Source organism: Notolepis coatsorum (genome assembly GCF_963971535.1).
Source record: "Notolepis coatsorum genome assembly, chromosome: 3".
Classification (NCBI taxonomy): Eukaryota; Metazoa; Chordata; class Actinopteri; order Aulopiformes; family Paralepididae; genus Notolepis; species Notolepis coatsorum.
Window position 1 is genome coordinate 32,457,659 of NC_140167.1, and position 19,211 is coordinate 32,476,869.

Sequence of the window (19,211 nt, forward strand, 5' to 3'; positions counted from 1 at the left end):
TGGTTAGAGGAACACCCTTGTTATCCCCCTCATCGAGGGGGCGAGAGATGAAACGGAAATGCGGAAGAATGCGCTCACCTGCGTGGCCAGATGTTGTGTTTTGACTACACTAACTGATTGATAGGTTCTCCGGAGAACACATGTATCGGTTTGAAGTAATGTGTACTACTACTTTGCTGGTAAAAGGCCCTCAGTGCAGCTGCTTTCCGTTACAGTGCTTTCCCTGAGCTTGTTGCCAGTGAGCAGCACTGGTAATGACCAGTTGGAATGGGTTGTAGGGGTGATTTCCAAGCAATATTTTTCCCACCAACAGAAAATAAACGAGTCGTATTCCAGTTCAGAATGCGGTAATAGTCTGTGACCTGTTTTCCATTATAGCTGCTTGAAAGTTCCTTGCATGTGGCAGAGTTGACGCATGTCTTGGTACCATCCAGCTGTGGCGACAGTAGTAGTGCAGGGCAGTAGAAGTGGGCGGGGGCAGTTCCAGGGTGGAGATACAGATCCTTTACAGATCAGTGATAACTGTTTGCAGATGCTAAAGCAACCAGACATTCTGCCATTTAACCCCGCAGTCTGATAAATAGGATTCAGTACTTCCAGATATGTAATTTAGGAGAATACGTGTAATCTGACTGATATAAAGGATGGAATGGACACAGATGACTTTCTTCTGGTTTGATTCTAAAGTGGTAAATAAAGTAAAGTAAAGTCAAATACTCTTGACGTTTATCCTCTTCTACAGTCGTTCATGCTTATGCTTTTTTAAATAGAAGAGTCTATTCACCCAAGGTGGGAACAGCGTGTAAAGGAACCCAACCTGAGCATGACATAAGAGCAAAATGGCCACTGCGTGAATATGGTCAATCGGGGATGCAGACGGTACCACCGATGGCCAGATTTGACTTCCTCGTCCGAAGCCACATGCAGAATGGAAACACTCTCTGCCCTGCCTCGCAGAGGGCTAGCTAGCAGCACTCGGCTTATCTTAGACCCACATGTTGACAAAGTCATTTGCATTCCTCCACATGGCCTGTTTCAACAAAACCACTCTGTGGGTGACTAGTGAAATAGTGTTGGGGCCCTTAACCCAGTGGTGTGTGTGGTATCAGCTAGAGATAGAACAAGCCTGTGGAGGCCATGTTTAAGGGTGTAATATCAAAGGAACAGAAGCTTGCGGTTGTTGTTGTCGTCAAGTAGAATGCTTGTGACTCAACAGGTCCCTGTAGAGTAGATGGATACAAGTCAAATAGATACGTTGCAGTACCGCTTTATCGCATGGAACAGTTTAGTCTGTTCAGTCATTTGTCTTGTTCCTTTATTTACACCATGTGCACGGAATACGGGCCAAGCATCTGAGCAATGAAATGTAACCCGTGTGGAAACGGGGTGTTTTGTGGCGTTTGGTGTTTTGGACCATCCTGACCGTCTTGTCCTCTTCCAACTCCTCCTCCCTCGGCTGGCATCGACTTTTGGCGCGGCAGCTTTTCAGAGTAGAGGCAGGGAGGGATCCTTGGATGCCTGACTCGGTAGAACTCCAGACCAAAAGTAAAGGGGAGGGCAGCCAGCGATGTAGCGGCCCTCAGTTCTACTACACGGCGGTGGTGGTGTAGTAGTAGAGTAACGGCTCACCACACCACACTCTCCCCTCCTAGTGTATCAACCCTGTGATTTATCATGCTGCTTTCAACCAGACTTTTTCTCTCTAGCGGTCGGCCCTCCGCCGGCTGCCAGCTCATTCACAGGCCTCCCTCCGTAAGGCTTGGCCTGGGAACCATGTAGCGCTGCAGAGGAGGGTGATTGTTGTGGACCGGGGCGGCGCAGAGCGAGACGGGGTCTCGGGCTTGAGCTCAGTCGTTTTCTGACTCATGGAAACTTCGAGGATACAAGGCAGGAGGAAGTGTGTGTTTGTGTAACTCTGTAAAAGAAATCCTTGTTGTCCAATGCTCGCTGTGCACTCCCAAGTGTGAAGCACTTTGAGTTTGGCACTGTGTATTAGACGAACAATACGGCTTGTTGTCGACTGCCGAAAATGTATTCCTTACTGGATTTGTTGCACAGCGTTGGAACAAGTCGCTTTTGGATAAGAGCGTCAGCTGAATGACTAATATTACTCGTAAAGAGAGAGGTCGTTTGAGGCCACTGCAGCACACATGCTGTCAATCCTACAATTAGTAATAGTCAATAGATTAATCAGACAGTAACCTTAGGTTTTTTCCCTTGTTCTAACATGAAGGCTTTGACTCATTCATTAACAGTTAATTCCGAGGAGAGAACGGCACAGTGTTACGCATACTATTGGCATGTTTTACACCTGTATCGGGAGTAGAGGGCGAGGAACTCTATTCCTGCAAGCTGCGGATGACGCTCTCTTCAGCTGCGGTGGTTCTACTGTAACTGGCCCAAGTGTGTGTTTTCCCTCCAACAAACAGGCCTGTGTTATTAGCTGTGGGCTGTCTGCTAGTGACGCACATGAAATGATGGCCTTATCCAGAGTAGGTTGAGAATCTGTCACCATCACTGTGGTGTAAACCGTTTCAAACCGGTCACAATGTTAGGGCTCGGCTATAAAGGGGAAATTGATTAAGAATTTATTTTCAAACATATCTCCTCACATGTGCAAAATCACATCTACATGGTGATTTTGAAACCAATTTAGATAACAGAATTGTGTACTATGTTATCCTGATATATATATTATAATTTCATCACAATATGATCCCAATAAATGATCATATTGAATCACATGACATGCTGTGTCTCCGTATTCTTTCAACACCATATTTCACCCTCCATCTCCACCAGCTAATATCAGTCGCTGGACCAGAGCTAAACGTTTCACCTATAGCCCCATTTATTAGTCTGAAGTCCGACCGCCAGACAAGACTCCTTTTCTTTAGACGACTCCAAATGGTTTTGACCCCTTTGCCCTTCAAATATTTAAGGAAATAGAGCTCTCGGTGCAGTGGCCACAAGAGCGCTCGGAGCCCGTACCACAATGACTTCATGTATTTGTGGGGAGAGAAAAAAGACTTGTGGGGAAAATTCCCCATCTGGGCAGGAAGGATGTGAAATTGAATATGGATTCCATTTATCTTGATTTCAGACGTAGCTCAATAAAAAGATATATAAACAAAAGCCCCTGGTCTCCACTCTCCACTTCTCTCTCTCGCCATCAGTTTTCCCTGCCTGTGTTTTTCCAAGATTATGCCTTCACCAGCCGGGAGAGCAAGAGGAAATGGCCGGGTTTTCCACCAAACGTGCAGCAATGTAATTAGGCCACGTCAGTAATGATTTGAGCGAGGCCCTATACAGTAAAGCACTCCTCAGTGCTCGGGCATATAGGAACTGCTGTCACTGCGCCTTATTTGTTGAAGTGTAGTTGAAATGGTTGGTAGGATTGTATTGAAGTTGTCACTTGATCTTCATGTAGCTCAGATTCTGTAAAGGTAACCATGGTAGTGTTCAGATCAATTCACCTTCCATTCAGTGAGTTTAATTTCTTTAAAACTCAAAATACTGAAAAACCTTTGGAAAACGTTGTTTTCTCCAAATTAAATTTAGAGTCGTTTTTTGTTTTGAAATTTTTAATTGATGGAATTGAAAGTGAATCGTACGTCAAACACAAGAACACTAGGGGCTGCCATGGTTACCTTTTACAGAATCCGAGACACAAGAAGATCAAGTGCAATTTAAAGCACTGAGCCACTGCCAAGGGACAACTTCAATATAAACCCACCAACCATTTCAGCTAACCCTGTACAGACTGTACCGAGCGACCACCAAACCCCATCCATTAATGTTAATCTGCATGACAAATAAAGACTTCTCACTCTCTCCCTTCCAGAATCTCCTCAGCTGTGCTCACCCCTCTCCACCGACGGTGACCATGGCCAGGCGTGCGGCCTCGGGCCCGACTGCTACAGCCGGCTGTGCTCGGAGCCCCCGGACGGCGAGGGCGAGCGCCCGGTGAGCCTGGTGTCCACCCTCTCCTCGGACTCGTCCCGGGACGGTCACAGTCTCTACGGTAGCACGCCGGCCCTCCCGTCCTCCGCCACCCCGCCCCTACCCGGCGAGGACGATATAGACTTGGAGCTGAGCCCTGCGGAGGGTGCCGGGGAGCAGAGCTCCAGCCCGGGGGTCTTTAGGGGCCGGTGGCTTCAGGAGCCCGGGGTATTCAGCCCCCAGTGGAACAACAACAACGCCACCGCCATCCCCACCTCGCCCGTCGCTGCAGACGCCATGGCGCCCAACCCCAAGCTCACCTACGTGGACCGCGTCATCATGGAGATCATCGAAACGGAGCGCATGTACGTCAGGGACCTGCGCAGCATCGTGGAGGTGAGTGGATATATATACGAAGCTTATACCAACCGAGGCCTCGGTACTCTATAAACTAACTAACTAAAGTTTCTCCTTCAATGTATCCCATTCAGTATTTTCACCTTTCGCCAAGCATTCACTATGGGCCAAGCATTTGATTTGTTAGTGCAAAATTATAGGTATATTAAGTGTGTGTTTCACTTGGACTGGTGTTGAGTTATGACTTCATGTCTTTAGCATTTTCCTGAGGTGATTTACTGGACTTGGCCAGAACCGAGACTCAAAGGAATGGGACTTCACGGTTGTTGAGCACAAATAAAGTCCTCTGTGTTCCAAGCAACTGTTTATAGGCTCTGTTTATAGTCTGGCACGTATATACAACATCCATTTATTGTCTTAACAGAGACAAAAAAATAAATAAAAGTGGTTAAAACGAAAAATGTGTATTTGAGATCTGACAACTGTTGAGTTTGTGTTGTTTATACTGTAGTTCTCTAGCACGTTCATGTCGAGATTATGGAATAGCCCGTGATTTTGTAGCCATAGAATTGCATATAAATCATTTTGTGTTTATCTTATAGTGAAAGTTTACAGCTCAGAGTCTGGGATCTCGGACTCCAGCGCTCACGTCTTCAAACGCGGAGTCAAAACTGCGACACAGAGTAGGTCTTTCACGGCAGAAGTCTCAGACTTTCACAATCGCGGTCACAGATGAGGGTGAACCTGTGTACGCTTGTCGTTCCTATCTGAGCTCTGGGACGCATGGGAAATGAGCCGAGGATGATTCCTCCGATCAGCAGCCCCGCCGGCCTCTTATCACATCTCCTGTATTTGTAGTCTGAAAACAACTTGCAGACCGATTAGCCCCTCTCATCATCCTCATCCCTCGGCCCTGGCCATTCATCTTCCTCAGTCTGTTCTTTAAATAGAAACGGGAGCACTCCACTCCGTCTCCATTCCGAGTGTAATGTCTTAAACACACGATACAGCTCCGCGGCGGGGGCTGACAGTATGTTACCTAGCACCTTTTCACACCTTGTCTTTGACTGGCTGTGCCTGGCGTCCGGGGGGAGAAGGAGGGGGGGGGGGGGGGGGGGGGGTGTTGCTGAGCGAGGGGGAGCTAGTTGCCCTCACAGAAGCCTTGAGTAACGACCATAGAGCTATATTAAAAACTAGAAGACGCGTATGGTTTCGCTCCATCCACTCGCCGTCCACTTAGAAGGCTTTCAAAATGGCATCAAAATGGCCGATAAACCGGTGGTTTATGGGCACTGACATTGTGGGCCCAAGTTCTCATATGAACATGCTTTATTTACGTGGAGGTGGGGTTGGGATAGTGGTGGAGGGTCGGGGCAGTGATGAGGGACTCATTGAGCTACAACATCAAGGGTATTTTTAACAGTGCAAGTGGAACCATTAGTCTGTTTAATAGTTCCACAGGTGATCCATTCTGATTTTGGCCATTAAGCCTACTTCAAGTTATATTCTTGAATTAATTATGTAGCATAGGCTATACACTGTAGCTTACCATCAAGTTTCAAGTTCAAGTTTCAAGTTTCTTTAATAGTTGTCATACAGAAGTACAGAATACTTTTGTACAAAATGCTTCTTACTGTTGCGCTCCAGAGACTGTGCATGACAAGATAAGTATGAAATAAAAACATAGTAAAAATTAGAAGAAAAAAAAAAAGAGGTCACAGTGTTCAGTTTAGACATATGTACAATGTTCGTAGACGTAGTTACCATACAATATACAATACTGTGCAGTGTACTAATATACAATACTATATAGTGCAAGGCATAAATGGACGAGGTGCAGTTTAGGTACAATTCACAGTAGGTGTACGAGTTGTAGTGCAAATCCTTTATCAATAAATATAAAGTGTAAGTGTGTTTGTGTGATCTAAAGTGTGGAGAGTGGGTGCTGCAGTGTGTTGTTTGTTTGAGTGAGTGTGTGTGTGCGTGTGGGTGTGTGTGCTGTGTGCATTTGATGGTTGTTGCATAGTGATTATTGTTCGTTTAGCGATTATTGTTCGTTTAGCAGCCTGATGGCCTGGGGATAGAAGCTCCTTCTGAGTCTTTCTGTGCTCGCCATAAGACTCCGGTATCGCTTGCCTGACGGCAGCAGTTCAAAGAGGCAGTTGTTCGGGTGGCTCGAGTCCTTAATAATTCTCTTAGCCTTCCCCTTGCACCGCTTGTTGTAAATGTTCTGGAGGGTGGGAAGCCCCCCTCTAATTGTGCGTTCGGCTGAACGTGTCACTCTTTGTAGTCTGCTACGGTCTTGTGCAGTGCTATTCCCAAACCAGGAGGTGATGTTGCCGGTCAGGATGCTCTCTATTGTACATGAGTAGAAGTTCCTAAGGATCTTCTGACTGACTTGGAACTTCCTTAGGCGCCTGAGGAAGTAGAGGCGTTGTTGTGCCTTCTTCACAACACTGTCAATGTGTGTGGTCCATGTCAAGTCCTCGGATATGTGGGCTCCGAGGTACTTGAAACTGTTCACTCTCTCAACTGGTGCCCCGTCGATGCTGAGGGGGCTGTAGTCCTTGACCCCCGACCTCCTGAAGTCCACAATCATCTCTTTTGTTTTGCTGACGTTCAGGGAGAGGCAGTTCTCCTGACACCACTGTGACAGGTTCTCTACCTCTTCCAGGTAGGCCCTTTCGTCGTTGGCAGAGATCAGGCCCACCACCATCAGTGTTAAGCTATGTATTTCACACCAATAGCAGCAAGCCGATTGCAGACATCCAGGGATCAATTAGCTTGATACCATCTTCCTCTGCCATTTTCACTATAATAATAATAATAATAATGGATTGGATTTATATAGCGCTCTTTGTGACACCCCAGTAACCCCAGAGCGCTTACAGAGTCCATTATTCGTTCATACACAGTCATACCGGTGGTGGTAAACTACAATTGCAGCCAGAGCTGCCCTGAGGCAGACTCACGGAAGCATGGCGAATAATCATCGCCTACGGCCCCTCCGACCACCACCAACATTCATTCACATGCATACACATTCATACGAGGCAAGTAGGTTAAGTGTCTTGCCCAAGGACACAACGGCAGTGGGATGGACATGGGCTTGAGCGGGATTCGAACCACCAACCCTTCGATCATTGGACGACCCGCTCTACCCCTGAGCCACGCCGCCTCACTAGCAAATACATCCTGGACAGAAACTGCCAAAGCACCTCCAGCCGTGGTAAGACATGACATTTCTTAAACTCAGGACAACACCGACATTACCGGTGACACCCGGCATTTCACAAGATGACGCTCAATATCTGAGAGCTTACATCCGCTGTGTCTGTCCGTCTAAGTTATGCCAGTCTGGACTCGTCCTCTGAGCTCCTCTCCAGTCGCACTTTCGCTGCTGCAGGGTTTAAATCCGAAAGATGGCCAAATCCTCCACCATCGTTGTAGTGTCACCTCGGGAAGGCTTCTTTCTCTCCTTCATGTGAAGTTAAATCTACTCGAGAAGTGAAAGTTAAAACTACTCTCCACGCAGACCAGTGCTGACACTTTCAGTTTATAATGTTGTCTGATGACTTAAGTATTGGTTTTACAAATGGTACTGATGTGCGAAAATTAACTAAATGTACTCTGTGGAGGCCTGAACACCCGACTACCTCGGCAATCCTACTCCAGTCCTTGCTGGTTCTCGGCTGTATATGTACAGCTATGCTTTGCTTGCTTCATATCACAGCTGCGCAAATGAACATAGACATTTGATTCACTTTTGATCTCCTGGGGAGGCGGGCGATGGTATGTCTGAATGATGTCATGTAATCTTATTTTACTACTAAGAATGTTATATTACCTAACTACCTACTACTACTACCTAAACATGAAAGCCTGAACTTGTTCAAATGTTCCAACTTCCCGAATCTTACGTTCTAATCAAGATGTTCCCGCTGAGTAAACGGACAGACTCTCCATTGGAATTTTGAGAAGTTGGACCGTTTCCACAATGAACGGGCCCAAAGTGAGCTCTGCCGCGCTGTGAAGGTCTTTTGACTGGGGCCTTGGTAACGCTGACAGTCCTGACAGACAATCCCAGGACGTCCATAGGACCTCCAACTCATTTCATCAAGAGGAGGGGTAGGAACAGGAGCCGGGCCTGGTCTGGCCCCGGTCCTATATAGGCACTGTGCTGAGCCCTCAGTCCTTCTCAGCCAACACAAATACCTCCATCTTGACGCCAACTGGAGAAACAACACAGACGAGGGGAGAGCAACTAGTTTTTCCATAGGCTCCGCTGTGTGGGAACATAGCTAACTTCACATTTAACCAGTAAGCTCTCGAAAAAATATATCTCGGCTAACAAACTGAATAAAATCGCTTCCTTGCATTTAATATGTTTTACACGTTAGCCCTGACTTTGACAGAAAGTAGGAACCTGGCCCATTTCATTTAGAGTCTTCAGCAAACTGATTTATCCTCCTCCGTTTGATATTGACCCTGAACTCGGTACCAGCGGTTTGAGTCCATCCCGACTTTAAATGACTGGACTTTAAATCACTGGATCTATCGATAGAACGTACTGACGACAACAGCTGTGTGGCCCAGCTGGCCTCACTAGTCCACATCCACCTCATGGCCGCCCCCTGAACACACCCAGAGCAGTCATCATACTCAACATTCTACTCACCAGGAATGTGAGGAGTGCTTCTCGAATCCTGACGAGACGAGCCCTGTCAACACAGCGCTCCTGGACCCCGACCCCTCTCCACTCCTCACTCAGGCTACCTCCACTCCTACAGCAACGATGCGACGCCAAGCTGTCTTGTGTATCTTTAAACAGACGGACAATAAAAAGACATGCATGCTAGGTACACTCCCGCCATTGCCCTTGACCAAGGTACTGGCATTACGACTGGAGCAGGTCCCCGGGTGCCCGTCTACGGCTGCCCCTCTGCTCATAGGGGGCTTGGATGGGTCAAATACAGAGGAATGGCTTCCCCACGGGGATGAATAAAGTACAACTTGACCTAACAGTTACACGTGTAGCTGGCAGAGGTACAATCAATCATGTTGTTGTACCTCTCCACCACAGCATCCTAGCTGTCACGCTCTGCTGACACTCATTCATGATAACATAGATAACGTTGTGTGGTCACTCAGCTGGGGCCTCATTTCGGGTGTGTGTGTGTGTGTGTGTGGTGTTACCACTAGTGAGGACCATGACTACATGAGACTGTGAGACGCCCCGCTGAATGCCAGTCAGCATTGCTCTCACTGCACTGGAATGCTTCCACCAGAACATGCTTTAGTTCAGTGTTCGGTGTGAAGTGATGACTCTACTTAGTCTGCGCCCACTGACCAACCTCTCTGTGTGTGTGTGTGTGTGTGTGTGTGTGTGGGTGTGGGTGTGGGTGTGGGTGTGTGTGTGTTGGAGAGAGAGGGGGGGGGGGAGTCCATACGTGCAGAATGTGTCCACATCAAGGGGTGGAGAGAGAGAGAGTGTGTGTGTGTGTGTGTTGGAGAGAGAGAGGAGAGTGGGAGTGAGTCCATACGTGCAGAATGTGTCCACATCAAAGGTGTGTGTGTGTTGGAGAGAGAGAGAGTGGGAGTGAGTCCATACGTGCAGAATGTGTCCACATCAAAGGGGTGTGTGTGTGTGTGTGCGCGCGCGCATATGCACAGTTGTTTACTGGTACCTCCGTGTTTAGTCTCAGCTTGTGTGTTTGTTTGTCTCCTGTCAACTTGCTCCTCTCTGTGTTGGGTTGGAGTTGTTTGTATGACACATGAGTGTGTAATTGGCTAAGAGGGAGTAATGGTCATCTAAGGGCTGGGCATGTGTGGCTATTGGACCTCCTGTCCGTGTCTCCTTCAGAATGCCCCTGTGGTCCGAAGGGAGTTGGGTTTTTGGCAGGAGAACAGTCTGAATGTTGAGGTCTGGGCTGAAGCGGAACCGCTGCCAAATGGTCAGACTGGCCCCCTGGTAAAATGGAACAAATCCTTAAAAGGATGCTTAAATAGGATCCTTAAAAAAAGATCACACTTGTTGGATTAGTGACTCTCATTTTAGTACAGAATTCACTCGCAAATGCACGGAACACAGCCTTTTTTTCCCTCTTCTCTTTCCTTTTTTTACATAGTTTATTTGTATAATCTGTTGCCTGTGCATTGGGATGATTAGGATGACAAACCGAATGTCAGCGGAGTTAAAACAGCATTCACATGGACCTCACACTGTGAGCGGTGACGTTTTCTCTATACACATGCTCCCTCTACTGACAAGAATTTGGAACTGCACCTAAAACACAGGCTCCTGTGCATCACATAAATGCATTAATAAAGCAGTGTGTTGAAGGTTTATCTGAAGTATGATCCCAGCCTATCTGAAGTATGATCCCAGCCTATCTGAAGTATGATCCCAGCCTATCTGAAGTATGATCCCAGCCTATCTGAAATGTGATCCCAGCCTATCTGACCTGTATAGCCAGCCTTTCTGAACTGTATAATCCCAGTCTATCTGAACTGTATAATCCCAGTCTATCTGAACTGTATAATCCCAGCCTATCTGAATTGTATAATCCCAGCCTTTGTTGCTTGTCTAGGACTACTAGATGTAATCCCAGTTGTTGTTTTTTATCCAAGACTACTAGATGTAATCCCAGTTGTTGTTTTTTATCCAAGACTACTAGATGTAATCCCAGTTGTTGTTTTTTATCCAAGACTACTAGATGTAATCCCAGTTTTTGTTGTTTATCCAAGACTACTAGATGTAATCCCAGTTTTTGTTGTTTATCCAAGACTACTAGATGTAATCCCAGTTGTTGTTGTTTTTCCAGGACTACTTGGCTCACATCATTGATGTAGGCAACCTCCCCATCCAGCCGGAGCATGTGTCAGCCCTGTTTGGAAATATAGAGGACATCTATGAGTTCAACAGGTAAGACACACACGTGCATGCACGTGCACACACACACACACACACACACACACACACACACACACACACACACACACACACACACACACACACACACACACACACACACACACACACACACAGAATAGAGAACACGTATAAGAAAACGGATGGTAAAATAGAAACTGTTGAGATGACGGACCCATCTATCCATCTGTGGGTCTATTATGGCCGTTAGAATCTAACCATTGTGTGGATGGCTATTAAATAGACCCTGTGACTGCTGGTTGTGTGGTGTTGTTTTGAAAAGACTGCAGATAGATTCCAAGGCCGTCTGGCTGGAGCTCCGGCTTGGTTGACACTGACCTCCGGTGGGATTTGTACGGACTGAGAGGAGGCACAAAAATGTCAAGCCCACTCCAAACAGAGAGATTGGCGACAAAACAACAATAGATTGGGCTCAGGGAGGAATTAGTCAAATTACAATGGCTGTGTTGGTGTCCACTCCACTACCTTGAATATCACTAAGTACAGTAGAGCTGTCCCTCCTGCACTCATGTGTTGGTATATTATATTGAGATAATAGAGGGATGCATTAGGAATCATAAGCGTGTGTTGGGGCTCGCCTGCCAGCCTGATACTGATCACTACCTGGTTATTGACACTACCTGGTTATTATCACTACCTACCTTTTGTTACGTTTGACGTAAAGATAGTGGGGGAAATATGATCTGTATTGATCCAGAGCGAATATGGAGCAGCCAGGTCTCGCCCCTTTTGTCGTGTCAAGTGACGGCTTATTACTGACCATCCCGCTTGCCAAAACACGCACTAACATTCCTCTCCTCTCTCCTGGTAAGAAGCCTGTCTTGCAATGCCAAGGAAAGCCATTATATTGCCCCAAAGGGAGCTTGTCGCCTTCCAATGAGATTCTTACCCATCTAGACCCGACTGCATTGAGAGATTTTGACACAGATTGTGACACAGATGTTGGATTCAGGGGGGCCAAATGTTCTGCAAGATCTTTGACTGAGAGCTCAACAGGTTTTTAGTATTCTCTATTCCTGTAAGCAATTAGATTCCAGTGAGTGACTGCATTTAATGACACTAAAGGTCTATTTTAAACCCCCTGATTGAGACACAAGGTTGCAGGAGCCAGGGGGGGAGGCGGTGTGTTACACACGTCTGCTAAATGTTGGCACTTGAGTCGTGCCAATTAGCAGGAAATTGCCCCCAGGGGAACCAAATTACTGACACGCAAGAGGCGAGTGTTCTTCTGTCGTGCTGGGTCGAAAAACAGGCGCAACACTGATTCAGTCTCCACAGGTGATTGGGGACAGAGGCAGTCGAGCAGAGCTGGCTTTCTGGAAACATGAAATGACATTCTGCTACCTTCTTGGGGTGTATTGGCTAATGGAAGACATTCTCACACAGTAGAAGTGGAAAGAAAATGTCCATAGAGGGCTTTTTTTCCTTCCAGATTTGCGTCATGTATCATTCACTCAACCAACAGATTTGCGTGACTTGGAAACTGTATTCGTTCGCTGTCGTTCAGACCTCCGCTTGGCCCTGCTGACCTGCAGGGGTTTCTCTCCTCTGGCTCTCATCGTCAAACTGATTAGGAAAGCAGCCATTTTAATTACAAGGAAGACAGCAGAAAGAAACAGTGTGTCAATCACAAACCACCAATTAGTGACACCACACTTTAAACCACAATGTGAATATACACCACAGACAGTAAGTATTCCCTCCACCATGTGAAAAGTACACATAACAAATATCTTTCATCGAGTAATCGTGTGGTACACCTTTCTAAACAAACAAGTCTTGAGCAAATATGAGTCTTCAGACCAAAATAAATGGCCCACACTACATTTTCATTCAACCGTGAGCATGTTGACACGTTGAGCCCGCTCTTCTGTTATCTCAGTCAAGCCGCTCGGAGGGAGGCTCTTTGATGTGAGGTATGGAATGTGACGTGATGTGATAGATTGAGTTTGATATTGATTTGTAGTGGGTATCCTATCCAGGGGCGTCCATTTGGTATGGCAAGGTATGGCACTCGCCATACCTTGGCAAATAAAAATGTAAAAAAAAAAAAAAAAAAAAATTAAATTTAGAATTCGAATGTCAACATTATGAACGAAGCTTCGAACTATTCGGTACAGCCCTAGCATGTTTTGATATTGTCAATTATCTCACTTTTACTAGGTGACTTTTGCTGTGACTAACTGAAATATGCCAAAAAAAAGGAAAATGGACATAGGGACGTTTTTTTATCAAAGGGCAGCAGAGACAAGTGATACAGGGACACAGGTAAGGTCTGGCTTAGTGATTATAACAGTGCAGTTCAGCATTCAGTAACCAATACTTTTTGTGAATGTGTTTTTGATACTACATTCTGTTGAACACACACCTCAAAACCGTACCTAAGGAAAATTGGCTCAATTGCAAGAAAAGTAATAGACAGTTATGATATTACATTCTGCATAATTCATATGCAAAATATTGTGGTTCCCTGCTTTAGTCTGTTGACACATTTCTATACAAAAAATGCTTGTGTAGTCCTGTGTCATACCTAAATGTCATATAAGTGAATTGTATAGAAACAACTCACCAAAAGTGACTATTGCACAACTGAAAAACCCCCTTCACCCCCCCCCCCCCCCCCCCCCCCCCTCCTCGCCATACCTTGCCTTTTAGTGAAAGGACGCCACTGATCCTATCATGATGAGAAGCTTTTGTAGGCTGCACTTCACATGTTTTTGTATTGTTGTATATTTCCATGGTGGCCCTTCTCTCCATGTACGAATGCAGTTAAGTTAACCTCATTCTGTTCGAAGTCTTTAGAAGCATGGCCTTCAGCAAATACAAGAAAAAAAGCTATTCATTCAGCCATGCGTAGTTGAGTTCAGGATCACCATGGTCAAAGCATACATTTGTTGTAATAACAAGTAACAACTACCGCTAGACATGTTGTAAAACTACCTCTAGACATGTTGTAATACCTAATAAATATGTCTAGACATGTTGTAATACCGAACAACTACCTATAGACATGTTGTAATACTTAACAACTACCTCTAGACCTGTTGTAATACCTAAAAACCGTAGGCCTGTTGGGTTCCAGCACAGAAAAAACAATGTGTCCTTGATGACACTATGGGTATTGATTCCAAGTTGAATGCTTGCTTCATTCACATTCACTTCCCTTGTTCCCTTATTGTGTGTGTGTGTGTGTGTGTCCAAATGTACCTTTTTGGTCAGGAGCTGGCAGGGTCCAAAACACCTGTGTTAAACGATGTATGTCGCCCTCTAGTGGTGCAGTCTCGCCAGTGTCAAAACCAAGTGGAAACCAAGCATGGGGACCTAATGTACAAGGGAACATCAAAGAACAAGCATTTAACTTGAAAGCTCTTTTTTTTTTTTTTACTTTCACTAAATCTCCATTTTAGATGTTATTTTTAGGGACTCGTAGTCAATGAGATGAAGCTCAAAACAAAAAAAGCCAATAATAGTTTAAAAGTTTAGCCATCATCTCCTTCCAGCCTCCCTTTCCCGCTCCCTCCCTCCCTCCTTCTTTCCTTCCCGCCCGCTCCCTCACCCCCTCCTTAAATCCTTCGCCTGAGCTCTTGTTTTCCCAGTGATAAAGGTTTCTGCATTGAGTCCTCTCCGTCCACTAACTGTCCTCTTTGTCCCGTGTGTCTCAGTGAGCTGCTGCAGTCCCTGGACATGTGTGAGAACGACCCTGTGGCCGTCGCCAGATGCTTTGTGGACAAGGTGAGCGGAGTTGTCTTGTCTCACACTGATTTATAATGACTCCATCGGGTCTATGAGGAAACAGTCTGGACACACTATTGATCTGTTTGTCTGTCTCGTGTTTCACAGAGTGAGTACTTCGAGATCTACACCCAGTATTGCACCAACTATCCCAAGTGAGTAGCGGGGAAATTATCATTAAATATGTTCTTTTGTATGTGGTCTGTTAACACTTTGAGTGCCAGCGACGTGTTATGTCGTTATTTCATGCCCCCCGTTGAGTGCTGACGACGCAAATTGTCGTTTTTTATTTTTTATTAGCAATCTGAATTCATATTTCATCAACCGAGTCTCCCGTTGGTACAGCAGCTCCTCTAGGAGCTCCGATGGGAAAATACCGCCCCCTATCGTCTATCCATGTGCAACTGCAGGCCATTCGATTAGACTGGTGGATCTGTGGGGGGGGGGGAGCCTACTGGCTACACTATGCTGGCGAGGGATCTGATGAAGAGGGAAGTGATTGCGAGATGGAAAGCAGCCTGGAATATATATTTACAGCAGCCAATAATCAATCAATAAACGCGATCGATATTTGGAATGGCGATCAGGAATTGGAATAATCTTTTTGGAGAACATCTGATCTAAGGTAAGGAGTCTATGTTATTTTCAGTGGTGCAGTCGTAATATGATGGGAACTGGTTACACGCCACGTGCACGCGCGCTCCCGCGCACGTGCATACATGTTCACTCAGTTGCACAGAACAGATGATTATTATGCATAACAATGGAGATCAAGCAGCCCCCCACCTTCTCGTAGGTTCTTATTATTATGCAAAGTCTAGGTGACAAGTGCCGGCCGCCGGCCGGGTAGCTTTCTACAACGGCCGGGTACTTATCATTGCGCGCACTTCTGCCCTGAGTGACTACGAATAACACGCCGTGTAACCGCGTGTGTGCACGACTGCACCCCTGGTTATTTTCACTGACATAACAGCGTGTCCCGTATGTGTGTGTGTGTGTGTGTATGTGTGCTGTTGAGGAAATAAGAGAATCGATTTCTCAGCTCGCTTCTATAGCGTGCATAAGTACACATATACTATCGATAATCTAGCGTTTATTTGAAAACGATTCATAAATAGGCGGACAAATGACGACGTGTCTAGTGTATTCGAGAATATTCCAATAAATGCCGTTTATGACAGAATCTTTCTATTTTCTTGAAGTTTTCGAGAGAACGATAGCTTTTCTAAATGCTATAAAAAGGATATGAACCGATTTATAAAAAAAAAAAAAAAAAAAAAAAAAAAAAAAAAAACACGTTTCGACAATGTTGACTGCAAACCATTGATAAGCGACGGGCAGATTAGACACATAGCCATAATTTAAAACATAGATTATGCGTTTTTAACGCTATCATTGAAGTGGGTGGCGGCATTCAAGGGGGTAAAAAGGAAGACACGGCCGGCACTACTTATCTCTTACAGAATGATCTCCTAGACCCTAATCAGTCAGGCTTCAGGACTGGTCACTCCACAGAGACAGCCCTCATTGCGGTCACAGAGGCACTTCACTTAGCAAAAGCGAAAGGCCTCTCCTCTGTCCTGATTCTCCTAGATCTATCTGCAGCCTTCGACACAGTCAACCACCAGATCCTCCTTGCGGCCCTCGCAGGAATGGGAGTGGCTGGCTCTGCGCTGACATGGCTGTCATCATACCTCAATGACCGCTCCTACCAAGTGTCATGGAGAGGGACCCTGTCGGCCACCCGCCCCCTGCGGACGGGTGTCCCCCAGGGCTCGGTTTTAGGACCCCTTCTCTTCTCCCTCTACACTAAATCACTGGGTAACATTATCACGTCTCATGGCTTCTCCTACCATTGTTATGCCGACGATACTCAACTCTTCCTCTCCTTCCCTCCCTCAGATATCCACGTCTCTGTGCGGATCTCGGCCTGTCTGTCCGACATCTCAGCCTGGATGACGTCCAACCACCTCAAACTGAACCTAAGCAAAACAGAATTGCTCCACCTGCCGGCCAAATCCTCCCCCCTAACCGACCTTTCAATCACAGTCGAGAATGCAGCTGTGACTGCGTCCCCGACCGCCAAGAACCTTGGTGTTGTCCTCGACGACCAGTTGAACTTCTCTGCTCACATCGCAGCGACGACCAGAACCTGCCGATTCCTCCTGAGCAACGTCAGAAGGATACGTCCCTTCCTGACAAAAGAAGCCACCCAACTCCTCGTCCAATCAACAGTCATCTCCCGCCTCGACTACTGCAATGCACTGCTCGCTGGCCTCCCGGCCACTGCCACTAAGCCTCTTCAACTCATTCAGAACGCAGCGGCCCGCCTGATCTCAAACCTACCGAAATCGGCCCATGTCACCCCACTTCTTAGGGACCTGCACTGGCTCCCCATTGCTGCACGAATCCGCTTCAAGGCCCTCGACCTAGCATACCGTGCGGCAAAGGGAACCGCTCCCGCCTACCTCCGGTCAATGGTCTCTAACTACACACCCTCAAGACCCCTACGCTCTGCATCTTCTGGCCGCCTCAGACCTACTCCTATCCAAGCTCCGGGAGGGTCATCAAAGAGAAGTCGCCTATTCTCAGTCCTTGCCCCACAATGGTGGAATGAACTACCCACCCCAGTTAGGACAGCCGAATCACGTCCAATCTTTCGCCGTCGACTAAAGACGCACTTCTTCAACCATTATCTGAATTAAAAAAAAAAAAAAAAAAAAAAAAAAAAAAAAATCTAACCCTAACTAACCGTACTGTCATGCACTTGTCCTAATAAACTAACCTACACTGTAGCACTCAACACTTTGATGAACATTGTTGCTCAGCTGATAGAGTTGTGCCCTTCCTGATGGCTTGTCGTACAGAACTTGTAAGTCGCTTTGGATAAAAGCGTCAGCTAAATGACTAAATGTAAATCTAAATGTAAATGTAATGGCAATACCATACGTTTGCAAGGAGCATTTTAGAATTTTGAATAAAAAAGAGAAATTTTATTTCTTATTTATTTAGAAATTAAAAATAATTATTTTGAATTAAAAAATCTAACATTTAAAATTGTTAAATAAATTTTTTTGATTTCTGATTAAAATTTAAAAATTTTAAAAATTTAATTTTAATTAAATTTAATAACAAACAAAAATGTGCCATCTTCCCCAGAGTTAAGACAGTTTGTGTCCAGTAGCCCCAGAGAGAGATCCAGGTGCATGCTAGCCTAGCTTAGCACAAGGACTGGAAGCCGTAGGGAGCAGCTAGCTTAGCTCAGTCAAAAGTGAAGAAATACAACTTCCAACAACTCCAAAACTGACATACAGAGATGAAAAAATTCTCACCTGAGAAGATTGCAAATTAGTATATTTCCCAAAATGTTGAGCGTGTTAATTTAAGGTGTATTTTATGTCCGTTAAATGATGAACGATCCTTCATTCTGCAACGCTACAGCTCAGTGGCAGCACTGACAGACTGCATGAGGAGCAAGACCCTCGCCAAGTTCTTCAGGGATCGACAAGCCTCTCTGAAGCGCTCCCTCCCTCTGGGCTCCTACCTCCTGAAGCCGGTCCAGAGGATCCTCAAGTACCACCTGCTGCTTCAGGTACACATTCTCTCTCTCTCTCTCTCTCTCTCTCTCTCTCTCTCTCTCTCTCTCTCTCTCTCTCTCTCGCTCTCGCTGAGTAGATGTGATCTCTGATGGGGACTGTGTGCAACAAGCCTGTCCTGTACCCTGATCCTCACTGTGTCCTGATCTCTTCACCAGGAGATCGCCAAGCACTTTGATCCGGAGGAGGGGGGCTATGAGGTGGTGCAGGAGGCCATAGACACCATGACGGGCGTGGCCTGGTACATCAACGACATGAAGAGGAAACATGAGCACGCCGTCAGACTGCAGGTCAGCCGGGGTGACAGTCGGGGTAACGGGCAAACAAGAGATACAGATATTCATGCGTACATACAGAGACACACAGACAGATGCAATTGAATTACTTATTTTTATCAATACAAGAAGGACATAAACCATTAACTGGCAGAGGCTCACGCATACACACACACACACACGGACGTGGATGCACACACACACGCACACACACACACACACACACACACACACACACACACACACACACACACACACACACACACACACACACACACACACACACATGTGTGTGCACACTCGCATCTCTTGTGTCTCAGCTCACTTCACTACTGTATCTATCTGCATCTATAGAGG

At 46.1% G+C, this 19,211-nt stretch overlaps 1 protein-coding gene across 1 annotated transcript in view; it reads left to right on the forward strand.

The window, feature by feature from the left end:
- The window catches only part of LOC311225753 (pleckstrin homology domain-containing family G member 3-like), a 51,568-nt gene that overhangs the window by 20,543 nt on the left and 11,814 nt on the right, over window positions 1-19,211 (forward strand). Inside the window, exons 3-8 of the mRNA XM_084311147.1 lie at window positions 3,845-4,338; window positions 11,124-11,224; window positions 14,914-14,983; window positions 15,092-15,138; window positions 18,425-18,575; window positions 18,738-18,869. Coding sequence (XP_084167273.1) covers window positions 3,845-4,338; window positions 11,124-11,224; window positions 14,914-14,983; window positions 15,092-15,138; window positions 18,425-18,575; window positions 18,738-18,869 — 995 coding nt within the window. The remainder of the gene's footprint in view (window positions 1-3,844; window positions 4,339-11,123; window positions 11,225-14,913; window positions 14,984-15,091; window positions 15,139-18,424; window positions 18,576-18,737; window positions 18,870-19,211) is intronic.